Source organism: Nestor notabilis, unplaced genomic scaffold, assembly GCF_000696875.1.
Source record: "Nestor notabilis isolate BGI_N333 unplaced genomic scaffold, ASM69687v1 Scaffold31394, whole genome shotgun sequence".
Classification (NCBI taxonomy): domain Eukaryota; kingdom Metazoa; phylum Chordata; class Aves; order Psittaciformes; family Psittacidae; genus Nestor; species Nestor notabilis.
In genome coordinates this window covers 901-26,316 of record NW_009924797.1, presented here as the reverse complement: position 1 = coordinate 26,316, position 25,416 = coordinate 901, and the positions used below count along the sequence as shown (strand labels likewise).

Here is a 25,416-nt window from a genome sequence, read left to right as displayed (position 1 = left end):
TTGGTTGGAACGTTCCCTAAACATCGCTTGCTACCATTTCCTTCACAACAGACACAAGTAGAACCACATCTCTTAACTTTACAAGAGAGAATAACATAATCCTCTGAGAGCCCTGAATACTTCCAATTTCAGTGGTGAAGGCAGAGGAGGTGTTCACACTCACCCCTAACTGCCTGTCCTCTGCCTATATGCTCAGGTCAATGGCTCTCAACTGCAACTGATCTCTTAGGAATAAAGCGGTAATACAGATATTCATCCCGAAATTCAAATTCATTCATAATATGCTGGATGACGCCTCCTTTCATCAGTCTGTCTCCATACACCACAGCTTCACCACGGTCAGAGGCAAGGCCAACTTGCATAAGCCAGTTCACCAGGTCACAGCCAAAGAAGATGCCAGTGGAGGTCTTTGCACCACACCTGTATGTCAAAGGAATGATTCACCCACATGTTCTGTAAATCTGGTATCACCACTGCACGAAGGGGAAAAGCAAGGAAAAACAGCAGGAAACAAGGAAAGACATCATGACAGTTAAGAGCATGTTAGGAAGAGAGTTTGCAAGTTTTCTATATTAGGGACATGCCAATGTTCACTACCTTTTCCTACTGACATTTCAGTAAGAAGCAAAACGAATCTACAGCTATTTAAGGCTTGTGCAAAGAAACTTCAGTGAACATAAGTAGCAATTTTCCTAAAAGCATACACAATGTAATTCTATTTCTTAGATACTTACTTCCCATCTACTCATTAGCATGATCATTTTTGCAACAAAATATCTGATTTGAGTGCAGTATGCCCTAGCAACAGGGACTCAATCTGCACTTCAGTTCTATTTTACGATTTCTTTACAGTTTTAAACAGACACCAACTGCTCACATATATTGTAAACAAAAACCATTTAAGATGCAGAACCAGTTAAATATTTAGCACACAGACAGTACTAATAATAAATAAAGCCTTTACAGCAGGACTAAACTCATTTTCTTTTATATATTTATGAGACAATGCCACTAACCACCTACCTAGTTGCAGTAAAAATACCATTCAGAAATTTACCTGCAGCAATGAATGTTGCTGGTTATCTAAAATCTGCTCTACGGAACCCAAGTGCAGGGTTTCTGAGGATGATTAATAGCTACACAAGACAGCAAACCCAAACTTCTTTCTCTAATTTTTTAAAGTTAAAAGCATCAGAAACACAGAGCAAGTGTTAAACTCTATTAGCAGACAAGCAAAAATAAAAATAAATAAAAATACACGGTTTGTTTAAATAAAAGAGGTTAGGATTGAGTTAGATGATTATTTTAAATGAGAAGATGAATGCTTTCTTTTAATTCATAAGGAGAAATAAGACATGAAATGAGTTCCATACAAGCATAACATTAAAACAACGAAGCAACAAATGTCACATTTTGATATGTGCTCAGGCGGATATATGATCAATAAAAAACACAAAACCCAACCAAATGAACAGCCCAAAGCCCAAGAAACCACAGTAGCAGCAGAGGCACAGGAAACACAGCTGTGAAACCTGCTCTATTTCAGAATGAACATTTTCTGATACTTCTTTTCTGTCTGGCATGAAAGAAGCAAGTCCTTGAACTGCCATACTCCATTTTTTCTAAATGGATAACTTTATTACTTTATTTCTTATGGAACATTACTGACTTCTAAGGGGTCTGAGCAAAATCATGATGCTGTAAAAAGCAGTTACGCAATATGGTTTTGCACTATTTGATCATTAAAAGACCACCTCATTCCACCAAACTAGTCCTACTTAAAAGCCCACATGCTAAGAAAAGTCAGTGTCCTATCAGAACAATTCTTCATGTCTCCGCTTCATACAGTAGTATCTAAAGTCAGGCAGAGTCTTTTTCTTGTTGCTGCTGCTTCTGTCTGCATTTCTCTTCCTGTCCACCTACACATACCTGAATTCATAATCCTTGATTGGGGTATCCTAATTTGCCTCTGAAAGCTCTGCTGATCTCATAAGTTGAGGTTTAGGCCTCACCAGAGGAATGAGCAAAAGAAATTGTACGAACTCAAAAGGTGTAAAGGTCCTAAACCCACTATAATGTCATGTATTGAGTGGCCTCCGAGTACACACTGACATAAGTTGCAACTGTTTTGCCTCCTGTAAAAGCTATTTATTAGTAAACATTCAGTCTCACTTATATGCTGACACTTTTAATCTCAAAACAAAACATACACAGGGTCCCAGATTTGACAAAAACTCATAGATACATGCACTCCATTACAGGTATTACCATATACGTTTCTTCAGAAAGATTTTCTCTCCTGAACTCCAGGTAAATGCAAAACTTGGGCAATGCCTTAATGATATTATACAAACATAGATGGGATGATGTGATAAATTGCACCTCAATGTTTCAGTGTGAGACTAGAAACATTTCTCTGTTACCACTAAATTCTTAATCCTCACCAGGAGGTTTGAATAAATACACCACAACAGGAATTGTCCACAGACATATTAAGCTGCATTTAATTATTTCCAGAAGGTGAGCTATGACCTTTGTAACAGGTTATATGGGCAGGGAGGAACCTTACCTTCTGCCTCTGACAATACTTTTGACACAGTGATCTCTATGATAACGAACAAACTGTTGACAGGTCATCCTGATTTCCTCAGGTACACAGGGATCTGTATGCTCTGCTGCCTCTCTTCCTCCCCAGAAAAACTCAAGTCTTAAAAAAGAGAGAGAGAGAAAATAAATGAAAACCAGTAAATCAAACAGAGGCATTTTAGAGGAACTTGCAAATAATAGAACAGAAAGCTTACTGCAACTGTTTCATTGGGTTTGTGCCTGATACTTTATATACAATCTTACTAATATACTTGTATGGTCTTTGAACACTGAGTGGTTTTATTCTAGGCTCAGGCATAATGAAAGACAGAGTAGCTGGGAGGCAGCTTTAGCTGCTGTATTCACACCGCAGCCAGCCAGCTGTAAGTTAAGGATGGCTTTGTACAACATACGCATCCATAGTGAAAGTCTCCATCCACACAGAGGACTTGCATAGGTTCTGAATACAGGACTTTAAGACAGTGATGATAGATATGAATGCTAAACCAGATTCCACATTTTAATTCACCAGCTGAGATTATTTCTGAAGATACATCATCTCGCTGATCCAATCACATCCTTCACCATCACTTGCCAAAGATTTTGTCTATAGGAAGCCTGTGGGATTTTTGTCTCGGGGAGTATCATTAGGACAGGAGTGAAAACTCATGCACGGTGAACTGCAATTAGCTCTCCGCAAATGGGAGAGAAAAGAAATTTGGAAGATCAAACAAATAGGAAATGGAATGCAATGGAACACTCAATACCCTTTAAAAATTATTATTGTTAATAATTAAGTTTATAGGTGTAAGTGTGAAGATTCTATTTACCTTCTCTTGAATGGTAGAATGATTAAATGCTTATCTAAGCCGAAAATACCAAAGCAAATGAAGCCCTGGAGGGAAACAATACAGAAAAAACAACATTAAGCAAAAACTTTAGCTTCTAAAGAACAGAAACAAAATGTTAGAAAACTCATTGCCAAAACACACTTAAAAAGATCCCTCTTCTCTAGATATCATTCAAAATGCATTTTGTTTCTGGTTTGATTTTTCATTTGGGCCTTAAAAAGACAGATTAATACATAACAGCACATCAAAGAAACTCTTCAAGAAACAGTTCAATAAACCTACTGTGACTTGACACCTGACAGTTCAGGATAACCGGCTATCGTTACATAGCTGGTTATTTAAATCTGTCTTTGTTAATGTCAAGATAAGAACTGACTTGCTGTCATTTGAATGCTAGAATGCTCTCCAGTTAATTCGGTTTTCTGTGCTGCTTTTGTATCGAAACTCCTATCATTACTTGATACTGCAGTGCATCTTATAGGCACACCTGTCCATGGATCTGTAAAACATTCCTCTAGCATGTATATTAATACTGCCTTGCTTTCACCCTCACAGGTAACAGAGCTACCTTGTGTCAGTTTGCACTGAAGCAGACTATGGGCAGCTGGAACAATCACCCATGTAACTGTCAGCTATCAATTCATGGTGCTGTAACTGAAAGTGACGTGACAGTAACTTAAAGCCTTACAGCAAAAGCATTCATGTAGCTGTCTTGCACCTATTTAGTTATACTGGTGTTAACGCCATGGAAGTAACACTGGTGAACCTTTCTCGTACAAATTAAGGCTAAAATTCTACTCAGTTTCATAGGCATTTGCCATTCAGTTGTCATTTGTACCTTTGAAAGCATTCATACCATAAAAGACATGCATTATGATAAGAAAGCTATCAAAGCAAAAGAAAAAGCTTGAGGAAAAAAAGACAAAACAACATAAGGAGCTGGTGACTTCAGCGTTGTTTGAGGACTCCAACTTACAGTGCTTGTAAGCATCTGCTGCAACACCCACTAACCAAGTCATTTTCAGGACAAGCATTGATAAGTACCTGACCAAAATTAAACACAGCACAGAAGAATTGCAATTCCACATACAGCCTTCCAGGCTCTTGGTTGAACAGCCACCACAAACAACTGGAAAGATTCTGTTAAGAAAAACAAATAAACAAAACAAAAACCACAGACCTAATCTGACCGTTAAAAATCAAAAGCACTTTCTTATTCTTCACATGCTAATAGATTCTTGCACAATTTTCACTGTCTTCACTTAACAAATGATCCAGATAAAAACAATTAAGAGGGAATAAACACCTTAAAACATCATTTCAGTTCAGATTAATAGCTGGGGGAGAGAGACTGGTTGTTTTTAAGCAAAATAATGGAAAACATACCAATGTAGAGGTCCTACCCCTCACATGTTTACGTAAGAAACTTGCCTTAAGCATACTTAGGTATTCAACCTAACACAGACAATATTAGCCCAGACAGATTTGCAGTATTTGTCTTTAGGCCTGTTCAGCTGAGACCAGTGCTTTCTACGTATTTTCTGCATAGTTAAGATTGCAGTAAGCTGAAGCACATACCACTTCAGCTATTTTAGATGCCTGACAGAAGGAAAAAGCCTCCAGAGTTAACCCCTTTGGGTGTAAAGGCTAATTCTTTAAGGTAACTGGTCTCATTTCATAGTATCTATGTAATCATTCAGATATAACTAAAACAGAGGCTAACATTTGGGACACCTTTTGAATATAGAAGCTGTAAAAAAACCCAACGTATTACAATGGAGTATTTGATAAAGGAAATTTGAGAGATGGAAAACTCCCATTTTGTAATTTAGCAGAACCTGAAAAGCAACAGTAATAGCTATTACATTACCTAGTTGTGCCACACTGTCCTGTTTTGCAGTATTTTGTGCCATAGTATTTTCCATTTCAAATAAAAATAAAAATTTGCCATCTACAAGAAGCTCAACTTTGAGCATAATATTCTGACAGTTGTTTCTCATCATAGCCACAGCTAAAACTTCAAATTTTATCCCTATGAACTACATTCTGGTATTTCGCACTTTTACACAGGAGCAGCCACCTTCACAGCTGGGATCTAGCCAGTAATGATGCTTGGCAGTACCAACTTAGCTACACTGCCACCAAACCACCACTAAAAGCAACAAAACCGCCGTTTTCATTTCAAATAAAGTCTGACATTATTCTTCATTACCAAAGCACCTCAGAGAAATACAAGTTCCAAATATAAGCACAATCAGATGGAACAATTTATGTATAGTCTCCTTCAGAAGTAGAGTTCACTTTATATTTTTAATTGATTATTGCCTAGGGAAGAAGACTAGCTCTTGAGAAAAATGGGAAGAGGGAAGTGATGAATTAATTACCAAATGATATAACCTCATTTTGTTTCCCCCTTGAGGCTTCTCCAGTGTGGCTTCCTCACTAACATCATCAATCTTAACTTGCTTTCAATTTATGATGTGGAACAGAAAACTAATTTTATGATATCCCTCTTCCAGTAAGGGACCAAAATAAAGCCTCTAATTTATTTAATGAATAGTTGCATGATGAATTGGAAGATTCTTATTGGACTGTCTACATAGCTTCCTAAAAATCACTCCACCTCAATGAGTTAAACAATGTGGGGAGAAAAAAACAATATATTTACAGCAAACAGGCCAACAATAAGAAGTAGGCACAGCAGCACGTGTCTGGCCAGCTGTTTGTCTCCAGTCTGTAGAAGCTGTTCTTCCTGCGCCAATACACAGGTTCGAGCACTGCAATGGCTCATGCACTGATCAGCTGGAAAACAAACCAGGATTTTTCATTAGGCTTCTAACTTGTTAATGTAACTCGCCAGGTTAAATTACCTTGTAAGCATCTGTAATGAAGTCACACACAAAATTTAACATTAGCTTTGACAATAACCTATTCAGACATCTATTCTCACATGAAACAGTACTTTGCATGTGCTCCTAAAATGAAACTTTCTGCATCTGAACTCTTCTTTCAAAAGTTTAATGGAAAATTATGTCACTGTTAGCACCTGAAAACACTACTAGAAATAAACTTAGAATTATTTTTCGGAATAACTTTTTCAAGTATACTGTCAGCTTTAATGTTTTTACTCTGTATCTCAGCGTTGTTGAGCTCTAGGTAAGTTCTGTAACTGTATTTTTAACATGGTATACCAGAACACTCAAAAAGAGCCAAACACACTAAGAATGGATGCTTGACTTACAGCTACAGAGATCTAAGGAATTCTCAGTGTCTTCCTCTAAATGGTAGTGAAAAAATTTCTGGCAAGGACATACATACGAATTTCAACCAGATACCTGTCATAGTAGTTCAATGGGATAGTGGAAGAATCTGTAATTATTGTAGCCAAAGTTACAGAAGTGTGTTCATTACAATTAGCTTTTAGTGATGTATAGTTCTGAAGTGTTCACTCAGTATGTTGAAAAAATTTCCACTCAACCATAATATGTTTTCTACCTTATCTTTTAGGATAAGAAAATTAAACTGGCCTTCCTCTATCACTGAAAAACATTCTTATGATGCTTGTCTGAATTACCTAATAGATAAAATAGCTGGCAATAGGTGGAAAGCTAGTATTTTGTGAGAGGAGACACAACTAAGTATGATTCACTGTGAAATATTTAGATTTGTTTGAAATTAAGCTGCATCCAAGCAAAGCACAAGGATATGAACTTCCTTGTTGAGGACGCAACATTAAAAAAAGGAAAAGAAAATAGTTAAAAGGGAAAGGCTGCACTGCAGCTAGCTTTGATTACTGAAAGTGATGTACGATGAGAATGGGCTGAGCATGCAGTTTTCCACCAGGTGCTGAACAGTCACTTTGATCCCTTTTTTCCTATTTCAGTGACTCCTAAGGCCCCCCATAGTCAATTTTCTCCATCTTTCTCCCCTAGACATGAATAGCACAGCAGCATGGGCATTTGACCTAAGCTGCAATAAGTGCTTGCTCCTCTAGATCTCATTTAGGTTTCTCATTCACTTGTGCATGACTACAACAAAGGCTTCAAGGCCTTTTCAGAAGACACAAGATATGAATATGAGGATGTAAAAAAGTGTGTTAAAGTTGAAAACTTCAGGCAAAGTAGGGTTATACATTCAACTTCCTAGCATCCAAACAAGGCAATGATAGAGAGATGAAGTCTGAACGCTCACAGGGACAGGTTAAAGTAGCTTAGTAGTAAAAGAACAAACACCTAATCAGCCCTAATGCTTGAACTGAATATGAAACACAAGTTATCCAGATAGAGTTGAGAGTACAACAGCCCCAACAGTTTCTTTGTAAGAACAATACACATAAACATTGTAGAAGAGTTTGTAGTATTAAACCAAGGAGACGCTACTGCTTTACCTGTTTCAATTGGAAGAACCTTGCTTTCAACAGCATTTGACACTGCTTTACTTTCTTTAGCACAGGATAATTCACCATTTGTTGTTTGACAAGAACAGCAACCTATTAAGTGCATACAGTAACAGGATAGTTAGCTTCCTTCACTACCACAATTTATTTTCCAAGTATAACAATATATTCTATATAGCTTTAACTATTACAATCCAAAATAACCCAAAGGAGAAAGCAGACTGAATTTTTCCAATGTGCTGAGAGGGTAAATGGTATACACTACTAATATAGAGAATATTTAACATAGCGCTACCACCATGAAAGAAACATCACTGGAAGTGCTCAAAAAGGCTACAAACAGGGAAGATCAGGAACACGCTGAGTAGCAATGCTGTTGGTATATAAGTAATTCTGAGAGACAGTTGAGTGGGTAAACAATCTAAGATGCCTAGTGGACTGCATTTATCACATCCTTATCAAGATACCACTACTTACATAAAAACCATACACATGCTTTCTTTCCTGTCCACTTCCCCCACCCGTACAGTGATAACCATCAAACTTTCCTGAAAAACACAAACCTAAATCCTTGGGCCGTTATATCTAGATTTATTTGTGTCCTAGTGGAACTCCTGAAGGTCTAAAAAACCTGGTTTTTCTAGGTCAGAATCAGACTCGGAACATTATTTTGTTGTGTTCTGACCCACATATTCTTTTGCAAATCTATGTTCTCTACCTCTTGCTGCAGATGGCTGTGCAGAAGAACGCGGAGAAGGCTGTGCAGAAGAACCTGGAGAAGGCTGTGCAGAAGAACCTGGAGAAGGCTGAGGCGCAGTGGCTGAAACTCGATTCCCCTCACTCCCTCCCACTTCAACCTCCTCCACTGGGCTACGTGGTGAATATGGGTTCAATACCTCATAGCTTGACTCTTGCCTATTTCTATTCATGCACATTAGTGAAATACCTGACATCAATATACTGACAAACAGGATCACTGCTGTGGTAATTATCTATTAAGAAAGCAAAGAAAATACATTTAAATACACAAAAAAAAAAAAAGGGAAATAGTTGCATATATCTCACTTCTGTGTTTTCAAGAACATACTAAGAAATGCACCTGAATAAGATTTTTTTATATTTACTGCTCTTGCATCTTGTGGCACTGAAAGAGCAATCAGTACATAAGATTAATTTTCCTTGCCCGAGTAACTTTTTTTTTCCTAAGTGGCACCCCTACTTCCCATGCAATCCAAAAGCACCCCCCCATCATCATCTTTCTCCTCAGGATCATTAGTGTTCTAGCTTAAGTTCTATTAAGGTACCTTTTAGTGTCAAAGAGGAATGTGCTCTTGTCACCCTCTGGCACAGCTCTAATTTCTGTGTTTTTGACAATGGGGAGCATCATATTAATTAACCTTTCCTTCTAAACCTGTGACACCAGAGTGGATACCCAGAGTCCACTTGAGGCTATTTAATACTTGTGAAAGTGCCACATGAATAATCCTGAGAGACTCAGCCTCTGTTCGTAAGACAGAGGGAACACATGGCAAATATCTATACTAGTGCACTTTATATCCTCTGATAAGAGGAACTATTTATTGGTAAAAACAGTAGTTCAGCCTCAGGGATTTCAACCCATGATTGTGCAGAGAAGTGCAGGCAGTTACTGCCACACAGGTAATGCAGATACTATCTATTACAGACCAAAGGCCAGTAATTAGCTATTGGATACTAACAATTTTAGATAATTATCAAGTGAGACTACAAATTAGTCACCAGGAAAAGGACTCTGCAATTCATTACCACTCCTAAGCCCTTCTTTGGGAAGCCTACTCCCTCTTTTTCTTAGTCATAGTTGCCTAAACATCAAGCTGCTTGTTCAAACAAGTCTTCCTAATGGTTCATTACAGAAATATATTTTTGTATCAATCTATAAACATTTGATAATGATTACTGTTATTATGGAAGCCTGTACTTCAACTGAAAGCTACTTACATAAGAAGCAAATAGAGAACACAATTTCTCGATAATGTACTGGACGTGGCAGAAGTCTGAAATGATGAGAACAGAATATATTCATACCTGATGTTTTCCATAGAAAAAGGCAGAGTCAATACTTGTGTTGTTATGTTCACCAACAATTAGTAAGATCCCCACCAGAAGCGTTGGGACTCTGAAAGAGCAAAACAGGACAAAGTAACATATTCAGCATGCTCCCAATAATTCTACAGGAAAACATCTGAATTAACTTACCCCCATCCAGCTATGATAATAAACCCAATGGGAATCTTTACTGTTTCTCTCTTCCTCAATAGAAACAAAGAGAAAGACAGAAAACCTACAAAAGAATCAAAAGAAATGCCTTGCTTATTATTAAAAAGGAAATTGATAAATACAGAAACTCTGTGATGTGACCTGCTTAATAACTCAGATATTTTTCTCAGACCGACCTTCTAATAGCCCAAAATTGCTTTTCTAGTTGCATTCCGAGAAAGCAAAATAGAAACATCTATTAACAAAATCATATTAATAATGTAACATTGAAGAAATTTCAGGACATTTTATATTAGACATCCACTCTTAAATGCTTAAAAAGGTTCACAAGTGTATAAAAGATGTTATAAGAATATTTAATACACAAGTAACTAACTTCTTAAAGTACCAACAGCAGTTGTTCTAAACTGGCACTCTTAAGTACCCACCAAATTATGCTGTATTCGCCTATAACATTTCTTTAAAAACTGACTAGTCCTTTATAAAGTCAATGATAAATTTAACAAAAACTTTTATGTATATTTATATATTTAACTATATATATATGAGTATCTTCTGGAAGAGTTTATTCTAGTCACAGCTCAGACGCTCAGCAGCATTCCCCATGCTGAAGCAAAGCTAGTATTTACGTTAGTCTCTACTAATCATAAGCTACCTATTTCAGCTAAACACAAATTACTCCACAAAACCACCACAGACTTCTGGACTCAAGAATGGTATAAAAAAGTTTCCTGAATACTCAAAGTGTCTTTTTTTAATTATACATGTAAAGTTCTCCAAGCTTCTTGATGCGTCTTTAAATTCTGCCTATTCCAAGGAATACTTTCATTAATCACCCACCCCTACAGAACACACATGTTTTTTGAAGTTATGACTGCTATGGGAAAGAAATGTTAAAGCTGCTTTCATATTTCCCTTCATTCTCTATTTCCTACTTTTTTGAGGCATAAAGTTTTAAAATCTACCTAATGGTAAATAATTAAAATCTTAACTCTGCATTCATTTTAAAATTGCCAGTAAGATTTTGACTGGCTGAAGGACAACCCACCATACTCACTCTATTTGGAATTACTTCTGCCTCCAGAGAGGGTTTAGTTTTTGTTACAAGCTAGCAAGGCTGCTATGTCTAGCAAAGACAAATGAAACTTGACCCAGATAGAAGCTTCCAGTAGCAGAAGGAGTGCCTGACACAGCCCTATGTTGCTATTTTGGCACAGCTTACATGTATGCATATTTGTAGAATTACATGCAAGTGAAAGGAACAATTACTCTGAAGAATACAATAAAATTATTTCAGAACATTAATATTTTATTACAGTACCTAAGTTCTGCCTAGAAAAATCATACCTGTCCACAGGTAGGTGCTATAAAGTGAGCTGTAGAGGAAAATAAATACTAGGATCTGCACAGTGATGTCTTTCTCTTTAACAATGAAATTCCATGCCACCATTCCAATGCAAGCAATGAACTGGAAAGAAAGGGAAGATGTCATCATTTAAATTGGGAAAGCAGGAAAAACTGAACAATATGCTTTGAAACTCCACCCCCAGATTCACTGGAATGTGATTTTATGAACTGGATACTTCTCATAGCAGAAAGCACGGCAGCAGTAAATTCAGTATTACGCTTATGTCACCAACTACAGTACCCTATTTTCAAGAGGGGCTTTTTTGATAGCAATTATATAGCTCAGATAAACTGGGAATAAGGCAAATCAGAAAAAAAACCAACTCAGAGTCTTTATATACCTTATAATAACTAAAATGTAAAGCTTTTGTTAAATACAAACCATTTATTTGAAATGATTTGGACATGAAGCTGAGGTCAGGTCAACAGTTATTTGTTCAGCCAAGATTTATACAAGTTTTAACCTAATGACACTGTCCATATGACAGTTTTAGTACTGAAGGAATCTGAAGACAGGCTAAAATATTATGGAAACAGTAACACAACAGTTAATTTTTTATTTTGTTTTTTTTTTTTAAGATGGAAGGTATCTTTGCCGTTAGAGACAAGAAATAGCTGCAACTCTCATACATGACTGTTTGTCAAATAAATGACCCCACGATCGGACCTCAGAGTTTACTATACACACATACATATAGACATATATATAATTTGTTTAAACTACAGAACACTTTAGAAAGCAGTACCACACACGTGTATTACAAGTACAGGCTGCGCTCACTGAATTTAACAGCAGTTGTACAGATGACTTCAAGGGAAGAAGGAACATGTACACTCTAGTTTTTCCTCAGTTTAAATAACAATTAAAATTAATCCAGAGCTATTTGGTTTTGCCCTTCCCTAGCCACCAGCTATGCATTCCCACACCCCTTCCTTACATCAGCACTGGCACCTCTCTCTCTGATCCCTCAGCAAGCTACTTCAGGGAGCTTAACCGGCACGGGGATGTTTTCTATTTAGTTCCTTGAAACAGGTCACTACAGAGTCAAACACACAGTGCTGCTGCTCCTGGCGTTGCTGACTTCAGATTGGCATAAACTGGTACAGAAGTGCACTCAACTCTATTAGGCAGTAAATAAAAATGTATTTCATAAGCCACTCCCCATTCTGATTGCTTATTCTGCTTGAGAACCATACTTCCAACATCAACTATAATTTTCTTCAAGAGTGTATTTTAAGGCACAGAAATTGTTTAGGCAAGTCACACATTAGATTCCCCTCCCCTCCACAGATGGCCACAAAGATAACAAAGACTTTTTAAAAAACAAAACTCTTTTAAAAAGGACACTTAAAAAACCCAACAGCATTCTTCTTACTACTGACCTGAGCAACAAGTAGATTTGTTGTAATCATATGAGGAAGCTGTTTGTATTTCTTACTCAGAAGAACTACAATAAGAGACCACATCTGTAACAGCCAAGAAAAAAAAATTAAATTTAAGACTAAAACAAAACCCCCCAAAAAACCAAGATGAGTATTCTGGCAGACCATGGTGAAATTAAATATGCAACAAATCTTCAAAAGTTTCTTAGCAACAGGATGGCTGTAGTCATCTCTGCACCATCTGCTGCCAGTCCCTATGTCTAAGCAACTACCTCCAGAAGCAGCAACGCATCTTGGTGTTCTCATGGTGGTGAAGTATTTCCAGAAAGCACCAAGAATCTGCCTCTAGTGTGTTAAGCCTGGTCCTTCCTCACAATGTAAATGACCACAGAGAAGCCTCTCAATTTAGAACTTAAAATTCCCCACCCTCCCCTGAATCTCCTAAAAGGACCCAGGACAGCAAGAGGCAGTGCTCACTTGTGGCTTCCCTTGAGGAACAGTTCCCAAACAAGGGGACTTTGGTGAGACAACAACTTCAGAAAATTCCAACTCCCTCCAACACAGATGTTTTTATTTAAAAAAAGCAAACAAAACAAACACACACTCTGTAGTGCCTATAAAGCCAAAAGACAATTCACATCAGACTTCTGGATTATCATCCCACTTTTTAAGCAAAGTATTTCTAGAAAGGAATTCAATAAAGCTAAATTGAAACTTCCAAGTTAAACATTTTCATTAATACTTCATTAAACAAATATCCAGTATCGTTTCTGGTGCTGAAATTTGTACGCAGCCTCCATTACTGTGATATCCAAACACCTCACATGGCCTGATGTAATTATTTCTTGTCGTGAAAGCTAGTACTGTTCTTCCCCCATACCCTGTTATTTTTTTTAAAAACCCAAAACATAAAGGACAAACTCCTAAGTCCTGCATTGGTGCTGCAATTCAGTTACCCACCTTCCTTTACAATGCAGCTTTCCAGCTGACCCATTACTAAATCAAAAAATTTTTTAACTCCTTCCTCATCCTTCTGCAACAGGATATGATGAGGATATGAGCCTCATCTATCATGACTTGATTTGCTGCTTATGTACTAACATACCCTGCCATGACAGCATGCTTTTGTATTTCACTTCATCAACACCTACCAGAGAAATAAGGCTGACAATACTTATGTCAAAGCTAACATTCTGGAGTGCAGATGCCAGTGGGTTGGGGTCCATAGATGGAATGGTCAACAGCCATGCAGAAACATACATGATAGGTGCAGACACAAAAGTGCTTATCACCATGCCTGAGGTAATCTGCAAAGAGTCAAATAGAAATAAGACCAGTGTTATTCACATCTCAAGCTAAATAACCTGCTTTCAGGAAAACAATCACCTGCAAAATTATTCCTTTGAATTAAACATACATAGAGCTTCAACAAATTACTGATTCAGAATTCGAGCCAGAAAGTATTCATTTTATACATACAGTTAAACTGAAAATTTTAACAAGCTTCTGAAATAATAGGAAAAGAGAGGTCTGTACTGCAAATTCTTACAGAGCTTTTTCATGAGCGTCAAATATTCTAATAACTACAGTCAGAGGTGGATTTACAATGTCACAATTTACTTTTGGATGCAAAAATTTACATTATAAATACGAAAACATGTAGTAATGCAAATACTAATATGCACCAATCCATGGGAATAACCCATATATTTACATTTCAGTGATTTCTATTTTGGCTTCTCATTGTCTTTGTTTTCTAGAATTTGCGTAGTATGGAAGTATAAATTGTTAGTCGTATTCCAGAGCCCTGTTTTAGAGAGATCTTCTGAGTGTGCTGGGCACAAAATTCTATCTTTTAAGGTTTACTTTTAGTGTTCTTTTATTTTTTTCCCTTTTTCTTTAAAAAAAAACCCCAACTAAACAAACAAAAAACCAGACAACATTAAAACCAGTGAAAGTCAGCAAGAGTGTTTAAATGTCACTTCAACTGGAAGAAAGGAAACAGTTATAAAATTTGTATTTTAAGCTGAAAAGATATTTGATACCCTCTACGATTTAAAAAAAGGTAAAAGGTTGCAAGATTTAACTGAAGGGCACTGCAACAGAATCAATTAAAGCACAAGCTCTTCTGTAAGTTTTCAGCATTAAGCTAACATTGTTCTTACTGTTTTTTTCCTACAAAAGCAGTATTTCCAAGATAAGGAAACAAAACAAGACAAAAGATAAAAGTTCTTTATATTTAAAGTTATCTTAGTTCTTCCTACTAGAGACACAAAGAAGGTAAGTATGAGGACTTACTCATGTACGCATACTACCAAGATACTTCAGACATCAGGAAAGAGTTCTGAAATACATATATATCTATCTTATATATCTGGAATATACTCTATATTTAAGATCTAGGGAGTACAAGTAAATCTAAGGGGTCTATGTTAGAGAAAAGCAAATTCATCAAGCCTACTTATTTATTTAAGTATGTCATTAACAAAGTTAAGCTCAAAGTTAGTAAATGTTTAGGAAAATCTAACTACATACAATTCCTACTTCCATATTAAATTGACTTGCAAATATTGCGACACCAGGCGCTGCTGGAAAAACTCCATAAAGAAATGCATAGTTTGATAAACTGGTGTGGTTGACAACACTGTCACTCTTGTCCAAGAGTTCCACCATTTCTCTACAGAGAAATGGCATCATTAGTCTGAAAAGAGATGGGAAAAAACGTAATTAAAAAAATAATTACCCAAGTTATAGCAATAGACTTTTTACTCAGAAAATGAAACAAAACAAAATGTAAAGATTGTTTGATTATTATTTATGAAAAGCAAAATACTGACATCACTTTGAATGATTGCCTTCGGTTACCACAACATTTACCAGCTGATTAAAAGTTTTATGTCCCAAGTTACACCAGAAAAACCCATTCACAAAACAAAACAAAAAAACCCCACCACAGTAAAAATGACAACAAACTCTCAGTTATAAGCACATTCTCTGATTGTGCAGACACGTTCTTTGTATAAAACTCAGATTTGGAAGGGTAAAATGTTTTAAAAAACCCTCCTTTTTCAACTGTTAAAGCAATAGTAGCTATAAGCAATCAGCAGCTTTGAAACTTACATCATCTTTCTGCAAGCTGTCAAATAACAAGGGCTCAAGCTTAAGCATCCCATTCTGAAAGTTTTGGCCAGCAACAAAACCCTGCATCAATGCTATTTTGTTTTGCTTTAGCAATACCCCAGATCTCACACAGACTCACTGAGTGAGCTGTACACAGATAATTACATAAAGTCACCAGTAAAGCAAAGCGGTAATATTAAAAAATTTCTTTTTTTTTTTTTAATGTTCTTACAAAATTTGTCATTGACCTGGTTTACAAACTAGCTCTTTAAGTTTGCTAGTTAGTTGTGCTGATATTCAAACGCATTTTCAAATTTTGCACTATAAAAACTTAACCATCAATTGTTCTGTCAATTGTAGCTCTGTAGCAAATAAAATATTTAGTTCACCAGTAACTCAGATATATTCAAGGGAAGACAATGATAGCATAAGTTCTAAATACAAGTTGTCATTTATTCATGCTTAAAAGCCAGCCAGTTTGAGGGTAATGTGACTGGTTTTAAGCTGTTTCAATATAGCCGCTTCAAAGATTTACAGACAAAGCAAGGAAATAATTTAGAGATGTATTGTGTAATCCAAAGAAAATAAAAATGCTAATCAAATAATACTTAAACTCACCGTTATCTAACTATTTACAAAGTAAGTTTTAAATTTAGCTATTAAATTTAAATTTAAGCTAGTAAAACTCCAAACACCCAATTGGTGACAGATGGCCTGCGGGCAGTCCATGAAGCCACAGCACCCCTCATTATTTTTCTCTGCAGAGCCTGACAAGTGGTTTGTGGTCTGCTATATTTCCTGTAAAAGTTAACAGTTGTATGCTATCAAAGAGTTTGGGAAGCATTCACCCAAAATACTGGAAGTGAAAGATACTATTGCTATAATGATTTTGAAAGAAAAGCCATCTGACCACTATATTCAGAGCTTAAAACATCTAGAGAACAAAATCACAAAAGAACATAAATCAAACTTACAGTTTAGCTGTGATGAGAAGGATCAGTGCAACAAACATACCCTTTGTCAGGTTTTTTGTTTGTCCCACCATAGTTAATCCAAGGTAAAAAAGTGCAGAGCCAGAAAACGAACTGCCCAGTCCATCAAGGAAGTTTTCAAGGTATTCGGGAATTTTCTGGCCAAGAATAAAGTTTGAGGCAATTCCTATGAAGACCATGAATACAATTGGGTTCTGCAAAACTCGAAGGAGTGCTAGGCCCACTATTTTGACTTTGCTGTGTGACACAGTGCGATTATCTCTCCACTTCTGGATTTCACAGAGGATAAACCCCAGAGGGTTTAGCATCATAAGAGATATTGGAGCCACTAGGTAAATGTACTGGAGATATTCTGGGTAAGTGGTCTGATATAAAGCTTCAACTAGAAGACAGAAATGAGAAGTGGTGAGTGATACCATTTCAGTACAAAAATACATTAAATTTTAAATTAAATTTTGCTGTCTGAAAACTAGAGAAAAGAAAAAAAATCCATTATCCTTCAGAAGTAACTGCATTTATTATCTATAGAAGATGATGCAGTAAGAGAATTGCACCCAATTACCACTAGGCCACAGTCGTCTTATGTACACATTAAAGACTAAAGATTAACAATCCAACTATTTTATAATTCTATGAATAGTCAACATTTACAGAAAGAAAAAGAAAGAAAGTAACAATGATGTACCCTTTGAGTCACCCCCAATACTAGGAAAAAAAAAAGGGGGAGGGTAGTGTGTTTGTTGTTTTTTTTTTTTCTGAAGTGCTTTTCCTCCCCAGAAACGTAGACTTGTGCAGAATTAAATGCATCTTTGCAGGATACAAGTTGCTTCTTATCTTAGGGGAGTGTCACGTGTCTGGAATTTAAGCAGTTTCCAGTGGGTAAGTCAAGTGTGATCTTTTTACACCTATTCACTACAACACAGCAAAGCAACAGCCAAGTGAAAAATACATTCTCACGTAATTATTAGTTCATTCTCTGGGACTACCTGAGTTATTGTTGTCATTCTGGTCCCTCAAGGAACTTTAAATCATGAGCATTTGTTTTCATTGCTACTGCATATTTCTGAGTCAAAGTAGAATTCCTCCTATTTCAAGTCAGTACTAACAGCACTTCAAAAAAATCATGAAAAGACTTTGGAAAGACATATAAGATTCTATTCTAGGGTGAATTAAAAACCTCCAACAATGTTTTAAAAGTAGGATTCTAACTTTTACCTGCCATATAATGTTATTACTTCCAATAATTTTCAGAAATATGCACAGTGTTGCTTTCCATTTTAGTTTTTCCTAGCGAGACAAACACATTCTTCCCCAGGCAGAAGTATCTTAATTTGTAGATGCAATTCTACCTGTACTAGAAAGATTTTTTTTTTTTTTTTTTTTTACAAAAAGGGAAGCCCCACTGAATAAATACAACTACTAGACCTTTCTGTGGATAACTTAGTCCCCAAAGTACTAAATAAAGTGCAAGAACACTAAGCAGCCAACTCTTGCAGCTATTTCCATTTCCCTGTATACTAAACCTGTTCTTTTTTTGAAGAAGTTTTCCCTCGTGACTATGTTTTTCAAAATCCAACCTTCATATCATTTAAGCATCTGGAATGACAAGATCTACGAAGTGCTAAATCAGCACTTACTATAAACAATCTCCTCTTTAGACTGAATAAACTGACATTCTCAAACATTTGATTTCCAATATATAAAAAAAGGCACTGAAGGTGCTTTTCCTCTCACGATTAAAGTATGTATACGACAGCTACCTGTCCTAAACCCCTGAACAAACTACTGACCAGGTCTACCAAGTTTGTGGTTAGTTACTGCATTTAACAAGCCACTTTTAAACACTACATATATTCTTATAAATAAAACCACTTTAAATATGCTGGACACTTTTTATCTAAGTAAATTTTTTTTTCTAAACCCTCAAATCTTCAAGTGATGTTTTTATGCTGCTCTATACGGGGTGCCCATTTCAATCAAGTGTAACTCAATGTAAGTTGCATGTGAATAATACTGAAGTGAAAAATGGAATAAATCATTATTTTGTTTTGGCAAAGTTAAACTGTATACTAACACAATATTTTAAGTCTGTAATTACTTTAACTGATCTGCGAAGTCACAATGCATTTTCCTGGGTAGGAAAAGTGGAACCAATGCAGATTACTGAGTCAGTGGGAATCATTAAGACAGTAAAAGCAATCCACAACTATCTCTGATGGAAAAAAAATCTTTTTATTTAAATCAAGGTACTTGCTTACCCATCATAACAAAAAAAAAAAAAAACAAAACCCACAACACCAACAAAAAAAACAACAACAACAGAAAAAAAATGACAAAAAAACCCAAAAAGAAATATATACTTAAAAAAAGAAATTAAAAAATCATTTCTCCACATCCCAGCTGCTCAAAATTACATATAAATCACACACTAGTTTTTCATGCTTAATACAATTAGCACCATTAAAGTAATGGTAACTGAGCCATCATCCACACAACACTTCTGCTACACCTGTGCTTTAACAATCCAGCACCTGAGAGTAGATGAAAGCTGTTCTGTCAGAATTGTACCATCTCACCCAGTAATAAAAAAACCCAAAGAGACAAAGCTTTCTATCATAGCAATTCTATCTGCATGGGGGTAGATTGCTAGCAAACTTCTGTGTCAGTTATTTTTCACCCCAACATCACTTCGTAGTGTAGGACTGCTGTGACAATGATTAGAGAAAAAGGGACTGTCGGTCTTTGAAAATTTAACCTGCCTTTTAACTTTCCTATGTGCAAATCTTTGTTAAGCAGCAAAAAGTAGCACAAAAGTTATTAGAGAAATTACATGGAGTGAAAACTCGGGATGTTATTTATTTAAGAGTTCAAACTGCCTTTTAAAATAGTGTTATCATAATACACAGATTTGTCAATACTGATTGCTTTCCTTTACAAATTTCAACTGAAGCGGCCTTTAAAAAATATTTCCATTAAAAGATTAGGTTTTGCTCAAAGCACTACCTATCACCATACATAAAAGGAATAAGCAAGACATTCTTCGTTGCCAGTTCTGCAAACATTTCAGAGAAGCCACTAACAGTAAGAGGTTTGCACAGATGACAGCATGAACCAAACACTGGTGAAAGTTCAGAGATGGGAGAAGAGAAAGAACAGGAAAGGAAATAAACAAGAAATAAATAACCCTTAAGCCCTACAGTATTTGTGTTAAGTATTACTGTAAAGCTCTTAATTAACTAAATGTTATGAATTTGGCTACACTGTACACAGAAAAATATGAATCATATCTTATAAATCATGAAATACTTGAAGAAAAATGTAGCCTGACAAGAAAGTCATTCAATGTAGGAAGAATCCTTTAACTAGAAGTATACAATGGAAATATGTTCAGACAACCTTAAAATAGGGGGATTGAGAGAAAAAAAAAGAGAAACCTTAACTGGCATTTTAATCTGGTACCAAGAAACAAAGACATAATCCTCACAGTCCTATTTGTGATATACTTCTGATTTTTCTCAAGAGGAATAAACCTCAGGACATGCAAGTGAGGGAAATGGGGTATTTTCATCCAAGTAAGAAAAAGTTTGCAATTGCATTTGTCTATATCTTATACATATCCAGCAGATTTGAAGAGATTAAGGAAGATGCAAGATTCTCCTGAGCATGCTGCCCTGGAATAGGGAGAAAAGAAACTGCCAGCTCCTCAAGTAATCCAAAATATGGAGCTATTTGTTGTTATGTATAGTCTGCAATTGCACGTTAAACATTCCCTTTTGTAACTGTTTTTCAATTCTACGATCAAGTATCTTGCTTTTTGCTTTGCTACAACAAACCTGATTTCTTTTTTTGTTCTTAACCCTGGCTATTCACTAGCCACATGGGAGGCCTGGGAAGAGACAGCACTGAAAGCTGCATTGGCACCAAAGAGCCTCCCAAGGCAGGTAAAAAGCTCTGCCATTCAGACAATAGCAGGTGGGAGAAGCCTGCTATATAACTCCAGATCACTTCCCAAGTATCACCGTACACATAGCTAAAAGCACGTTAACATACCATTAGGAAAACCTATAAAAAGAAAAAAGAAAAAAAAAAGATAGAAGAAAAATAGAAAATAGTCTTGCAGTTAGGTATAAATTTAGGCTTAATAACTAACATTGCTTGGGATTCAGAATATAGGCTTACAAGAGTACACAGCTATGCAAGTTATACTCTGAATGCCTCTCTGTGTCTTGGGTTTTTTTTGTTTTTCAGCTCTAGTGGATTGGTGGTTAGTTCCATGTCCCGAGAATGGCACCACAGGTGTGTAAAATTCTGATCTGAGACCCACTGCAAGTTTTGACAAATCACACAGCAATTTTGCTTTTAAAAGACTGACTTCTTCCAAATCTATATGCTAAAGCATGTCTACCGGCCACAGTAGAAGAAAGATTAAGGGATAAAACATGACTGGTTACATAAACTCTGTGAAGTTCACAAAAATCAGATGTTTCTTTTGAACAGATTTAAAGTTTGTCACACACTCCACAACCAGTAGACACCAACATTATGGTTAGATAGTCCCATTAAGCTAAACCAAGAGGTAATGTCAAATCAGTAGAAAACCCCCACACTACAGCTATTTCAGAGGCCACAGATACAGGCTCATACTTTGCAAAGCAGAAGTATCATCTTGAGGAAACTGGCTATTTCCCATAAGGAGAACTGGCTGCAGTAAGTGCAAGGTAACTTATACAAATTTTTAAGTTGTATTAAAAATAATTTTTTACTTTACTTTTAAATCTGATTTACTTTAACATGACAAGATCATATAGACAACAGTAGTTGGACTGTTTTAAATTCTGTATGATTTATACAAGCTGACAGATTTCTCCCCTTACTGAAAAATACATGGTCTGAAATCAAGAAATGTGACTTGAGAAATGGCTTTGACAGCCCATAACTTCAGTTGTCAATTTCAAATTACAGAAAAATAAAAGCAAACATGTCTAGAACACTGACGAATAATTTTAAAGAAGAAAGCATACTTACCTATTGGATATCCCAGTGCAAAGTCATTGCTTTGTGTAGCAAAAATAGGGAACAAACCTGCTTTGCTAAATCGATTCTCAGGACTGGCTACCAACAATGTTAAAACGCAGACTAAGAAAAACACAGCAGCTTTGGCAATTAAAATACTGTACAGGAAGGACCAATGCACATTGGAAAAGTTAAGTACCACCATGTTTTTGAACAATAGAGCTGGGAGTGCAAAACGGGACACGAAATTTCCCAGTCCTTTGGCCTGAGTTGATGTGATGATATTGGCTCTTCCAGCTATGTAGCCACAAAGAATTATTCCAAAGCATTCTAACAGGGCTGGGAAAAGCCTGCTTATTGACATAGAGGGAGTATCGCTGGTGGCATTGAGTCCAATTTGTCCAGGCAAAGAAATAGACATATTAGCTGCAGTTGTGAGGTTCTCTGCATCGAAATCTGAATAGCTATCCATTTCCTTTAGCCACCTCTTCCAAAAAAAGAGTATGAAATGATCTCATCTGTAAAAGAAACAAAAGTTTACATTAACTTCCAAAACTGTGTTTGGGAATATTTACAGTATTAGGCTTGCTGACAGAAGAGTTTACACTTACAAGTGCATTACAAATAATTAATGAGATAAATAAGTAGCTAGAGAAACAACTCTGAGAAAAAGGAACACTGAAAACTGACTCCGTCCACACATCATCTTCACACATCTTGTAACTCTACACAATCCAACAAGACAATTGATAGATGCTAAAAATCTCCTATGAAATTTGAGGGTAACACTGAAATATTAAAACTAAACACAGATTGGACATTCAAAAAGCAAAAAATCTGTTGGAAATAAGGGAGATAACATGGATTTTTCAATTTAGTATTCTAGGATCTAAACACCATTTAGAATAAATTACAATCCTTCAGCACTTTCCAGTCATTGTTTCAGAAAACAGTAATTGCTAATTCTTAGTGCATATTCCTTGCTTTTCTGGACTGCCATTAGTTAGTCAGCCTAATTAACTTGCTAACACAAAAGCACAAGATTCTCCACGTATTCGTCAGCAGCTTGTAACCTTCCTTACTCACTCAGCTTACTGTCAACTTTCAACTACAATTCTCTCATACTCTTTGCTTTCAATTATCAAATTTTTAGTTTTCTAACTCCTCTTGTTTGCCCCAGGATATCTTATCTCAGGTCCTCCTTAAACCATGTCCTACTTGGTTCTTTTTCCTTCACAATAAAAATACACTTTAAACTCACAACATTAAATTCCTATCCTTGACCTCTGTTTAACTACTGCTGTTCACCTCCACTTACATGTGCCCAGCTTTACATGTGGTCAGACCTCCTTCATCTCCATCTTTAGATCCTATTTAAATTTAGGTTCTACCCCTGAAATAACACTTATCAGAATGCTAAGAGGCCAAAATCTTCTTAAATTCTCAGAATTGGTGCTCCATCTTCATCCTTTGTGACCATCATACACCTTTATCATAATCATTCTCATCCTGGCATTTTGCCTTTCCCATATGTTCTGCAATTACAGCACCTCTTAACTGTCCTTCTGTCCCTACTTACTTACATGGGAGGGTCCCTCTAAATTTCTCGGGGGCCTCCTTCCTTGTCCCTCTTTTGCCTTGCTAATCCTTTGCTACACAAGCCCATACTTTTAAACCAAAACTGTGCCTAAATTAATTAAACACCTCTCTTCCCTCTGTATTAAAATTATTATTCCTCCTCATAAAATCACTACGAAATATAGAAGTACCCTTGTCCCCATTTGATAATTCAGGACTTGGATATGGAGAAGACTGACTCTTGAATTGCATCAGACAGTAGCACATGCTAAATCCTGCATCTTTCTCAGTAGGTCAAAACTGACACGGATATACACCCACACATCCTACAGCTATCTTCTGTGAGGTGCCACAGATATTCCTGCAGCCTTCCTTCAGGCTCTCTTCACCTTTAACTTCATTACAAGGGACCCCATAAAGTCAGTCAGACCCAATTTTTTGTGAACCACATGAGTTTCAAAGAGAGAAACTACATTACAGTAAAAGCTGCTTTGAGGGCTTTGAGCGTAAATCATCTCTTCAGCTCCAGAGATGCGTGCATCCCAAAACATTCACATTTAACACAAATTACCTGTTGCAGAGCAGTGGGTATTTTCCAGAAATGAAAGCTCTTGCACAGTGTGCTGCTTAACATAGGAAATATATCTCTCAGCCCCGTTTGCTCTATAGGACACATGCATTTATGTAACGGTTGTCAGATTATGTAACTACTAATCACACATTTAACATACAGCCTCATCATACTTAGGACTTCACTCAAACTAGCATCTCATGTGAGCAAAATGCCTTCAATTCACAGTTCTTAATGAAATCAAAGATATTCATCTGCTGCAAAACCAAACCTTTATATATTCTACACAGAAACTCACCTGTTCTTACAACAAATGTAAGAATTTAACTAGTCAAATGACACTAAAATAAGGAAATAAAACACAAATCCAAAAGAAAGCGCTTAGCTTTGACTCCATAGGACATATGATTTGTGGTTATCCCTTCAGGGATTGAGGATTGAGATTTGAATCCTTGAAAACTCAGCCACAGATGCATCGTTGGGAACTGCAGGTCAATAAAGACAAAGCTTTTAGTCAACAGCAGATAAGGCAGCGTTATTCCTGTGTCAAGCGTAACTGCTTGCAGCCAGACCGTCAGCTTGCAGTTGTAAAGAAGGATAGTACAGCCAGCACGAGAGGAAGCCCGGTATGAAGACCAACAACAGACAGAGAGCAAGAAACAAGTGCAGTTTACAATTGACTTGAAATGAACTGGAGCACTGATATTTGCCCACTTCTCTCGTAGGTTGTCAATATTTGTAAAGTGTTAAAATTCACCAGACCAGAAACTCCAGCAGCTGTGAGTTAAGCAACATCAGGTTCCTCTCCAAGCACCAAAGTAGAGAAGTCGTCTCCTTTCCCAGAAGGAAAATCCCCCTTGTCTTCTTTTTTAATGAAAGTCAAAGACAGTAAGACAGAATAGAAGAGATAACCTTAATGTACATCTTCCCTCTGGTCTCTCACTCTCAAGTTTCCACCTGATAATCACTCTCAGGATAATTATGGTCACACTGGCAAGGCTGTGCACTTTGTCCATAAATTATATCCCACAATGTGACCTCATTTCCTACTTTAATGCAATGTAGAAACATCCCCAGCATGACACATTATTTTATTCAGAAGGCTGAAAGTAGAATGGGGCAGGAAGAGTTCACATTCTGGCAGCTCTAGCACCTCATCCTCAGCTTAGATGAGAACACTCCGCGTGCATTTTCATGTAAATATTTATGCAATAAGTCAAACAGGAAGCAACTTTAGAGCATTACAATGATAAAATTACATGG

General features: G+C 36.5%; 1 protein-coding gene across 1 annotated transcript; it reads right to left on the bottom strand.

The window, feature by feature from the left end:
* Nucleotides 1-30: 30 nt before the first annotated feature.
* GPR155 (G protein-coupled receptor 155) lies at nt 31-22,476 on the bottom strand. Its single transcript, XM_010012766.1, has 15 exons — nt 22,017-22,476; nt 16,974-17,373; nt 15,415-15,580; nt 14,031-14,186; nt 12,880-12,963; nt 11,437-11,557; nt 10,069-10,153; nt 9,898-9,988; nt 8,552-8,825; nt 7,825-7,926; nt 6,106-6,239; nt 4,482-4,577; nt 3,417-3,481; nt 2,570-2,707; nt 31-420 (listed from the first exon to the last, which is right to left on the bottom strand). The coding sequence occupies exons 1-15, from the start codon at nt 22,474-22,476 to the stop codon at nt 198-200; spliced, it is 2,595 nt and encodes an 864-aa protein (XP_010011068.1). The 3' UTR covers nt 31-197.
* Between the last annotated feature and the right edge of the window lie 2,940 nt (nt 22,477-25,416).

What these genes read in the sequence shown, in the direction of transcription:
- GPR155 (XM_010012766.1), bottom strand. Translation starts at nt 22,476, where the DNA reads ATGGATAGCTATTCAGATTTCGATGCAGAGAACCTCACAACTGCAGCT. An exon ending in TAGCACCTACCTGTGGACAG is followed by an intron (nt 10,154 to 11,436) that starts GTATGATTTTTC and finishes ATTCTTTTGTAG; the next exon opens with GTTTTCTGTCTTTCTCTTTG. An exon ending in ATTCTACCATTCAAGAGAAG is followed by an intron (nt 2,708 to 3,416) that starts GTAAATAGAATC and finishes CTCTTTTTTAAG; the next exon opens with ACTTGAGTTTTTCTGGGGAG.